The 11,407-nt window shown below is 32.3% G+C and overlaps 1 protein-coding gene across 2 annotated transcripts in view; it reads left to right on the forward strand.

Annotated features, from left to right (window-relative positions):
* LOC144840698 (calcitonin gene-related peptide type 1 receptor-like) overlaps positions 1-11,203 on the forward strand; it is a 58,331-nt gene extending 47,128 nt beyond the window's left edge. For both annotated transcript variants that reach the window (XM_078696661.1, XM_078696662.1), the window contains exons 5-15: positions 627-740; positions 1,095-1,192; positions 1,614-1,705; positions 2,842-2,968; positions 3,374-3,527; positions 4,143-4,203; positions 5,897-5,966; positions 6,660-6,745; positions 7,082-7,205; positions 7,622-7,663; positions 8,469-11,203. In XM_078696661.1, coding sequence (XP_078552787.1) covers positions 627-740; positions 1,095-1,192; positions 1,614-1,705; positions 2,842-2,968; positions 3,374-3,527; positions 4,143-4,203; positions 5,897-5,966; positions 6,660-6,745; positions 7,082-7,205; positions 7,622-7,663; positions 8,469-8,861 — 1,361 coding nt within the window. In that variant the 3' untranslated portion in view covers positions 8,862-11,203. The remainder of the gene's footprint in view (positions 1-626; positions 741-1,094; positions 1,193-1,613; positions 1,706-2,841; positions 2,969-3,373; positions 3,528-4,142; positions 4,204-5,896; positions 5,967-6,659; positions 6,746-7,081; positions 7,206-7,621; positions 7,664-8,468) is intronic.
* Positions 11,204-11,407: the final 204 nt, after the last annotated feature.

Consider the following 11,407-nt stretch of genomic DNA (forward strand, 5'->3'; position numbering starts at 1 on the left):
ATAAAATATCGTTAAATCTCGTTTTCAAAGTTCACTGTACATGAAGCTGATGTAAAGTAATTCAAATCTCGCGTGTAATTCTGAGGAACATGCAGTGTCCTCGATCGATACTTCAGTTAGGCCTATCTATTTTCCAAATTTTCATTATAATTATCAATACAAACTAAACGCCTTCATTATTTAAAAATATCAAAACCAACTCTTGCAAGTTTTCTCATTTTTAACTTTACTATTCGATGTATAACCTATATTTCTTTAAAGTGGTCGAATAGGCCAATGCCCGACATTTGAGTTTTTTCCTGCATAATATCGGATGTTTGACACAATTCGATATAGGCCTATACGTTAAGAATGAAACTTCCATTAATGTATTTACAAAATTATATAAGTTGAATTTAATTAATATAGGCCTAATAATTGGCAGCTACTGCAACCTTCTTCATAATTTAACAATATTTTTGTATATTTGTATATTTAGTACAGTTTTTACAATTTAGGTCGTAATTAAGTTTTAGATAATCAACCACGTACAAGCTTTCATGTACGGTTCTCTTTTCATCTGTTTTCATTCTGTATCTTTTCCCTTTTGGATAAAATTAATGATAATTTAACAATTTATGTTCTAGATAATCGATACTGCCCTATCACATTTGATGGTTGGAGATGTTGGAATTATACGGAGTCTGCAACGAAAGCAAGCCAGAAATGTCCTTCTTATATACCGCGTTCACATGAAGAACGTAAGTATTATTTATTTGTTATATCATGCAGCTCTATGTTTAAACAACATTTCTGAAGCGTGTCTTTCTATTCAAAAATATACTATAGTCGCATATGTATTATTCTGTGGACATCAGAAAGCGGTATTTCATTCCCAACTCACCCTTTTAACACATTATACATTTAACTAAAACAAATTGAGAGTTTCTAAGAGTACTTTATTTTAACTTTATTAGATGTGTTGCCCAAATTAAGATAATTGTGATTACGTCAGACAGTGCAAAGCTCCCTGATCCAAACTCGCATAACTTATCATCATGCCTAATTATTATACTTATTTTCGTTAAAGAAGTTCTTATTAATTTTTACTAAAGGAAACACTGTCAAAATGTGCAATGATGACGGAACTTGGTACATTAATCCAGAAACCAATGTAACATGGACCGATTACACCGATTGCTATCATGAACCGGTAAGTGACATCTCCACAAATTTACAGAGCACACTTCCATTTAAATAAATTGTATCACGTTCCTTCAACAACATAAGCATGTTTCTGCCATTTTACTCAGACAAGCAGTAACGGTATAGGTAACCGGAAAACCGTCCCACAGAATCTGTATCTATCCTGAGCGGAAACCGCCCGTTCGATCCGCGTTGTGTGTAAGTGGTCATAAGGAAAAACATAAATTCTAAATGTGTATTTACCGTTACCGCTTGTCTGTGTAAATTGGCCATTATAGTTATACTTTGCAGCAGAAACATTGCCTAAACGTTTACAATACATTTCTATGTATATCGGATGATTTTGTCAAGTTACAGTGTTGGCGCTCATGTTTGCTTTCTTTTTTTTTTTTTTTTGCTAAACAATTGTTTTTATATACATTTCACAGCCTCCAAAGGGATATGTATATGTCTACTACGTTGGATATAGCTTATCTGTATTGTCGTGCTGTATAGCTTTATTCATATTCTGCTATTTCAAGTAAGTGTCTCTAGTAATTCCATTGGCATAAGATAGTTTAACTATAAGATTCATGATTATACGGCACATTCGCGGCATTTGCTGCCCTGCTCATAGAGTAGAAATCGTGGGGGCGCTTTCTTGTTAACATTATAACATGAGTTACTTTTGCATACATGTCGCCTCATTATTATATGTTGAGTTCAATTCTCTTGTGCTGGCTGTACTGACGATAGCGACCTTTCGTTGCCACCGCGCACCAGACGACCAGCTATAAAGTAAAACAACCATTACACGCATGTTCAGAAACATAATTATAATGCGCAGAATGACTGTTATATGGCACATTGTTTAAACGAATGGTCGCGTCGCCAATAATCAATCAATTACAGCACTTCATAAATTGCTAATCTTATTTCTTGTTCATTATTTAACACATAATCGTTCCTGTTCCAATCTCATTCATTATCCTACTAATATCGGCTTGTGTTCCGTATTGTCACCCTAAACCTCACACTTTACTTGTCATATTACTGTAAAACGTATATATCACAATCTAAAAACGCATTAGACGTATGTGTGTTACATTCACCTTTTTTTAAAGTCGTATTGTTGATATTTCAATACTAATTACTGCACAATATTGCTAGAGGTTTGTCTACGGGCTCAACGTTTTTTCACTGCTTCTAATTATTACAGCGTCAAGCAGACTATGTGGCTTAAAATATTAAACACAAACATACAATGTATTAAGCCCATCAAATTTTATGATTGAAAAGTATTTTGGAAAGGTTGCAAAACTTTACGAGAATTATTGAGCATGATATAAACATTGACGGGTCTTCTGTCAATATATAGTTTCAGGAAGATTTTATACAACAACAAAAAAAATGGTAAAGGTGAATTTATCTGCCTGTCATAATCATTTTACTGACGTTCTCTTCAAATTGACTCCACATTGGAATTTTAGTGGTATTTAAACAGTTTTTAATTCCAGGTTCTAAACTATCAATGAATGTTTCTTATTCTTTTAACACTGTCTGATATAATTTGATGTATCCGAAGGTGTTTTAATAATTAGCACGTTTTCAATGAGGAACGTACATTTTGAATAAGAAATAGAGGGCAGTATATAACATCATTATTTTGATTTTCAGGAGCCTCGCATGCCCTCGAGTAACAATGCACAAGAATCTTTTTTTAGCCTTCATTCTGCATGGTATTATTTATTTAATATTGCTGGGAGCCTTCTTGGGAAATAAAGAGGTGTTGACTAGAAACGGAGTAAGTATAATTCATAAGAGTATTCGATATGATTACAATTTTTAAATAATAATTGAAAATCATCATTCTGTTTTTTTTTTCACGAATGTACAGGAACATTTAGATACACCTTTATTTCAGTAAACTTACTTTCAATTAATCTTGAACCGAATATTGAAAGCTAGGCCTATTAAGATTGCGGTTACGGGATTTGGCCGTATGGTAGAGCAGTACTAGCCAGATTGGTTTTACATCGCACATTGTTCACAAGCCAGCGCGTCTCGCACAGAAAAGCTGGTGAACGAGGATGTATAAACATAACACACGACACGTGATACTAAATCAACCAATCAAATGACAAGGATACAATAAAAGTGTGTTATGAAATTAAATAATATCGATATTTTTATTATTTTACTTCAATAGTTAGAATGCAAGTTCATGTTAATGCTCTGGCTATACTTCCAAGTGTGTGGCTACTTCTGGATGCTATGTGAAGGCATTTATCTTCATTTAGTCGTCGTGGTAGCAGTTATGTCAACTCAGAATACACTCTTGTGGTATTATGTTGTCGGATGGGGTAAGGACAGAGGATAGTTTTAAGACAGCAATTCAAAACAAAATATCAGCATATCGATATTAATAAAATATTCCATAACTCCTTTATCAAATGACTCTGCTTCGTTCTACATCATTATAACCAAGGCAATCAAGACACTGAGCTCGCCTTGCCAAGATTGTAACTCGTACGGTTCTTTGATCTTATGTCTATCTGCAACAAATAACAATAATAGGCCTACTGTACATATTCTCCTGGGAGTGCGGTGTCTGTTAAGGGGCGGGAAATATCGTGTCGCAATCACAGAATATACCCTTTGATCTCCGGAACTCAGAATCATGTTGTTAGATTGCCTTGTTATAACTCGCACTCAACACATAATTCACACCATGTTATATTAAAATATGGGAATCTATAATAATAGTTGAAAACGTAAAATAGACGTCAATGATCCAGCCAACATTGATGGATGATGTTTGCGACGAGAACTACACAATTGACAAAAATGTAAACATGTACTTATAAGTTTGTATACTTAGAAAAAATGATTCACCTCATCCTTACATTATAAAAATCAATCGATTATCGTTAGTTAAAAGATACAGTGATACTGTAATATGTCTTTTCTATTTTCAGTTATACCATTGCTGTTTATAGTAATCAGTGCGATATGCAAGTCGCTTCTTACTAATGAAAAGTAAGTAGCACTTATATACATTTGACAACTTTATACTACTGGATAACTTTAAAGTTTAATGTGCTCCATTTACAATCCGATTGCAATCATTACATATTATTACATCACATGTGTAAGCCATTGACCCTGAACGGTGTCAGTAAACGGACAGATATAATTCAAAGACTCATTTATTGAGATCAATTGTATCATTTATTATTTTGGTTACCTAATCCAGGGCAGCTTAAAATAAATGATTATGTATATGATATTCGAATAGCATTTGACAACTTTCCAGTAAACGCTAATCGTCACATTTAAATGTTGTTTGTGTCATTTATATCCTCGTTATATCGATATAATCCTGCGGATTATCTTATCCGATCGATTGATCATTTGAACATTTAAGACATGCATGTATATCACTTTAAATGCTTATGTAACTGATACTGTAAACAACTTTCAAAGGTAACATATGTAATACTTTACGTACTCTACGTAACGTTATAACGTATTATACAACACCTAAATAAATTCCTGTCATTTGATTGAACGATTTTTGTTGGCCACATGGCGTACAATAGTACGCACTGTTAAAGGATCGTTTAATAGTACTTTTTTTCGTACTTTTTATACTCTTTCTTTTGAAATACAACGGCGCCACCTATTTTGTACTTTGAATTGAATGTTCTGACTTGTTTCGCGAAGGAAGTACATTTTTGGACAGATATATGTACTAATTCAGATCAAAAACGCATTTAAATTAGCTTTATATCGTTTGTAGGATTTTGATTAATTAATGGGAACATCTCTACAAGACGTGGAGTCGTTGTAAAAACATAATTAGCCTAGATGAGTTCCAGTTGCCATTGAAGTTTCTGCTGCCTTTCAGCCTAGGTCTGTTAGTATTAGGCTAGGCCTAGGCGTTTGATTGTTTGGTCGTTTGGTCGTATTGACATAATTAACACTACAGTAGATGTGTTTATAAAATCCATATAAATATAATATTTAATATATTATTAAAAACCAAATGTTACTGTTTTAATCAATGTGAATCAAATGTAGGCCTTAGGCTAGGCCTACCTTTTATTTGATTCAAATGACAGGAATATATTTAGATGTTATATAAAACAAATAATGAATGTTTTATATTCGTGTAATGGTACAAATAATGGCATTTGGTGAATGATGAAAGGTTATATCTCAACTCGGCTTAGCCTCGTTTAAATAACCTTTCATCATTCACCTCGTGCCATTATTTGTACCATTACACTCGTTTCACACGCTAAGTACCATACCACTGTCAATAAACCGTTATGTTAACGAATGAATTAGTAATAATACGGATGAAGCGGTGCCGGTGAACGTCTCATGTTGTTTTGGTTGTGTATGTGTGTTTTACATAAGACACGTCCACACGATACAACAATACAATATAAAATACATAAATGGGGTATAAAACAAAGCGTTAAAAGTAAAAATAACAAGATGGAAATGGCTAAAAAATAATACAAAACGTAACATTGATTATCATATGTAAAATTAATGATTGTTTTTACAAGTTTGAACCTTAAAAATTGTTAGAGCTGTTATGAACACATTGTACGGTTATATTCTAAACATAAAGTACCCTGAATTATTAACAATGTTAGTGTATGTTGTATGTTGTATCGTGCTATGTTATAATACTAATAATATCCTTATTTATATTTAGTGACGTATGTTGGCTTAATGACTCACCACTTGAATGGATTACTGCCGCACCAATAATTGCCGTCCTCGTAGTAAGTAGGCCTATCATTAGGGAGCTTTTGTTACGAAAGCTCCCAATTAAGTTTGCAAGCACGACTTAAACATTAACCTTATTTTTCAACAATACTACATATTATTTAAACTTAATATCGCATTTCCATTTCCAAACGACAACGTATATAGTATATACTGTAGTCACCACCATTATCAACAACATCATCAGCATAGTTGCTGGCCATTTTCAACCCGCAATGTGAAGGCTTCACCAAGTTGACTCCATAACTCTCAACTATTCTCATTCATTTTATAGGCCTGCCAATTGCGTTGGGAATGACATTATGTCATCTCACTTATATATATATTATTTGGTGTTTTCTTTTTTAAATATAAACATTATAATTGATTAATTTATAGATTGAAAAGAGACAGCAATATACAGATAGAATAACACTATGAATGTATATTTATAGCTGAAAAACAAGTGTCTTTCAATAATGTCCTAACGTGTAAAACATTCCCAATCTGCCGTAAGACTTTGATGGGTCTATACAAGTTTTTTTTGTGAAAAATAGCTTAAACATTACAGAAAATCAAAAGTTGTTTTCAAACACAACGTGTGAGTGTCGGTCTAATGTTTTAGGAGTACAAACAATACAAAGAGAGCATTGATGCTGTATAACAAAGATACAGGTTGATTATTTACTTTTTTATTTGTTTTTATTTAGATAAACTTTCTAATGCTTTTGAACATTCTAAGAGTGCTTATATCTAAGCTCCAGAGTACACACAGCAGTGCCAACTCTAGCTACAGGTAAGATGTAAACGTATAGGCCTACGTTTAAAAAATGCGCCCCCGTTTGGTCCATGCCTATCTTGTATCGTCATACGCCCATCTTGTATCATCATACGCCCACTATCGCTCTTTCGTAAAACCCGCCATGCCAACATCTCGTTAAGTGAAATAATCTCTACAGAGGGCGCTAAATTTCTAAACTACTAGTTGGTTGAATTCATGTTTAATAACGGTTAGTGTATGCAAGAGTCAAACATGTTTATACATCCTTTCATCTGATAATATTTATTCTACTATGATGATTTTGTTATAAATAACAATTGGCCTAAAACATTGTTGTTTTTACATCAACAGGAGAGCTGCACGTGCAACATTGATTCTGGTACCTCTGCTTGGTTTACACTACATTATCGTTCCGATGCGTGTATTAACTGACGATTTTTACGATTATTTCATGGCCATCTGCTTATCATTCCAAGTAACGAGCTAATATTTTTACTTTACACATAATTACTTTTAAGAGGACACCTTTGATACCGAACAGCGAAAACCAGCATGTTGTGTTTGCGCTACACCATCTACCTTACGATCGAGTCATATTGATCGAAGCGTAGAGAAAGTAAACATAATACTACAACCGTTTAATCAACATTTTGATTTTCCGATTTCCACATTAATTGCCATTCTTTGTGTTTGTGAAAATATTATTTTTCGGGATTTTCTCTATGAAAGTGATTAACTTTGTTAAAACTACACAATGGCCATTCAAAGGCTGATTTTAGTAATCTTCATTGCCCATGTTTTTAGGGGACAATATATGTTTAAAGATCATAATATCAGTGATATAAATGTAATAACGATTAGTTCTATAAATGTATATATTTTTTTTTCTAGGGGTTCTTCGTTGCCTGCATATTCTGTTTCTTCAACGCTGAGGTAAATGATGCGTTACTAAGGAGTTACCGATACTTTCTTGCGACGCGTTCCCCTCGCATCGTTTAACACGCCTAAAAATACAATATCACATGATCCATTTTCTTGGTATACGGTAACCAGGTGATAAATACCTACTAATATCTTTATTTTAAGTTATTACTCATTTCATTTTATTTTGATTACAATGACCTATTACATTCATCTGAATAACTTTGATACATTTAATTTTGGTTTTCGGATTATTAACATGTGTTTGGTTTTCATTTTGTAAATTTTTCATATAAAATTCTTTATATAATTTTCATATGTTTATTACATGCATTCCATTGGTGATGGTTTTTTTGTATTCATCTTCATAATTTTTATAACATCCTTTATAACAATTTTACCATCCATTATATTTTGCAACAATTTGTAATATTAATCAGTTTTAGTGTTTCTTAACCAAAAAACTAATAAATTTGTTTAATGAATGTTTGGCTGCATTGATATGGCGTGACCATTAGGAAGAAGCATGTCACTGGAAAGTGTAACATATATAAAACATGTTTCCCAAACTAGAGATGCAACGCAAGGATCTAAACGCAACGCAATCCAGTTGATGACAAGCGACCGTTTAAATAATTCATCGCTTATGTTTGATGTTGCTTACGTTGCACTTGCGTCTTTGCGTTCGGTCTCTAGTGGGAACCAATTTAAAAGTTTGACATACGCAATTAATGATCTAGTGCTAATAATTAATTAGTTATTACTTCATAAACATATCCCTGACCCTTCTTTTTGTTCTTATTGTATTCCTGTTTAGGTTAAAACACAAATAATACGAAGATGGTTCAACTATACGGTCAATCGTAAATCCAAGCGTAAATACACACGTAATAGTACGTTAACACACACATCTATGACGGAATGCTCAAACACAACGCCGCAAAATAGTCGTCGAAAGGACGTATTTTTGCAAGATAACAACCGACCGAACGGCTCGATTGAAAACTCGCCTCCTCTTGGTAATGGACGCCTACTTACTGATGCTAATAGTAATACAAAGCTCGAGAAGCAGTCTGACGTTGATACACCACTTATTGATGGAAACTTACTAAATTCAGTTGAACTTGAACGGGAAAATGACTTTAAAACTGCGCATTCAACGCGGTTGGACAGTGGGTATTGTGATGTGCAGATTGACACTGCTGTGTAAAAACAAACATTACATTGTTTTGTATATTTTGTATTGTGTTGAAGAGCGTTACATTTTGTATCGAATTGGTGCTTTTAAAAAGGCTGATCGCTACCAACAAACTTTTTTTTTCCGGCTTTTAATTCTGCCAGGCAGCTCCTATGATTAGCGTTGATCGATGCCATTCAACGATTAATTCAAACTATGGATAATACAATACCACTGCTGCTGTGTTTGCCGCGCCTGCTTTTAAAAGTTGGTATTGACAAATTGAAAATATATTATAAAATAATGATTCCTTGATTTGTTAAATTTTCTTGAAATAGACAAAAAAAGATTATTTTAATATTACGTATAATACCGCTGGTAAATTATCCTTTTATAACTATTATTATTATGTATCGATAAGATCTATAAACTGTCGCTTATCATTGGTCAACTTATGTACGTCATGTCTACGTCATTGCGTTGCATCCTAGTGGAAAGCGGGAGGAGTATACAATGTGAACGTGTGTATAGATTTGCCAAAATCTATGATAATGTCAGTAAAATTATATAGTTATTAATGTGTATGATAAAAATGTTACTGTTACTGATGTACTTAAGTGTTGAAACGAACCAAACATATCCATTTCCACTCAACAGTGTTAAAAACACCTCTATTTACAGTTGTATATAATGTATATAATATTATAGCTTAAAATCGAATTGTAAAAATGTAAATTATTTTTATTGGCAAAGCATTAATAATATATTGTATATTATATAAATATTGTACAGACAAATTATACGTAGATTGTCCTTCTATAATCACACATTATAATTAAGTTTGTGTTATTTATATAAGATGTTTATAGTATTTCTTATTGGAGACGTTCTCATGAATTGCCGTATACTTATAATTCGTACAAATGTATCATAGCCATAGTATTTTCATTCCATGTAGATAGATCAGTATATTAGTTGAAATAATTTTATAGACATTCAGTTTAATGAAAAGATGAATGTTGTATGTTGCTATGAGAGAAGTTTTTTTCTACAATTAATTTGTAATGTAGGCCCTACATTATTGAACGGGTGAATACTTGTCCAACTTTGTGATGGTCATTTTGACCAAACAATTTAAATTATACAGTATTTACAGTTTTCTGTAAATTGTGCAATAGGCTTATGAACAGTCTGAAAAGAGCTTAAGTATCCGTAATTCAGCTGAGATGACGTGTGTTTACACTCAATTATGTATATTGAATGACTGAACATGTATTAAGGTCTGTTTCCATGAATGTTTAGCCAAATGCACCAAGTTGCAAAGTTAGAAGTTTTCTGTAAAAAAAACCTTTTGTAATATCCTACCAAGAATGTATGCGTAATACAGTTGATAATGCTGGGTGTATTTAAACCTTGTTATTCAATGGGTATATATTTACTAACAATTTTTCTACGTTTTATTGAAATTGAATTGTCTTGTATTTAAAGTAGTAAAACAGTATCAAACAGCTGGAAATGACGGGTGCGTTTAAAACTAGTTATTCGGTGGGTAAATAGTTTTGTTAGTTATAGATTTGTTTTAATTAACCAAAACTTTAAAATAAGATGTACAGTATTAGAGTTTAGGGGCTTTCTGTATGATGTTTAATACCGTGCGAATAATTTATATATAGCTTAAGTATTCGTAATAAAAGTAATGTATTATTCGTCTTTTTAAAAATAATGTAATAGTTATTTGCTATAATAAATTATAACTGGATATTTTAACAAACATAGTTTAACAACATCTTGTAAAAATCTTTGTCCAGGATTACACATTCAGGTAAAAGAAAATCTGTTTTGCAATTGTGGTCCTGTCTTAAATACAAAACAAGTCGAGGTGGGTGGGGGAAAGAATTTTAGTTTTGTGAAAAAAAATATTAGATCGATGTGTCTAGCTTTGAATGAACCATATATATTTTATTGTATATGTAGAGTAATCGTTAACAAATCATTTCTAAACTTTTTTTCTATCGACGAAAATGTTTGCAAATTGTTTACATTATGCCTGTATGTTTTAGTTACCAAACATTATTTTAATAGGCCTAATGCTAGATGATAACTGTTTTTTATGTTCATAAACTATGTTTATTATATAATAATTATTTTTAAATTTAACAGTTTTTTCATTATATTTGCGTTTCCATTATCATTTAATTTAGTGGTACTTTAACTTTCTGGTTATCAACAAACACATTGGCAAGATACTTTGGTGTAATAAATTGTCGTATTCGACCAAGTACGTAACGTCAAGTGGAATTATTTAAAATGGCAGTCAGAGTAGTACCGTATGATTGTTGACCATCTACTGTAAATTAAGCTATGCAGAATTCATGAATTATTCAATTCAATTCAACTTAAAATGTATTTCTTCCTTCAAGAAAATGAGGTAAACATAATAAATTCCAGTAAAATATATAACAAGTCAATTAATAATAATAATAATAGTTCATTCTTATATAGCGCATATAAGCAAGCTCTCAATGCGCTGAACATTATTACCCCAGTCATTTCCTGATCAAACACCTATGGAAACATAC

The sequence above is a fragment of the Antedon bifida genome, chromosome 4, assembly GCF_963402885.1.
Source record: "Antedon bifida chromosome 4, ecAntBifi1.1, whole genome shotgun sequence".
NCBI classification, from domain to species: Eukaryota; Metazoa; Echinodermata; class Crinoidea; order Comatulida; family Antedonidae; genus Antedon; species Antedon bifida.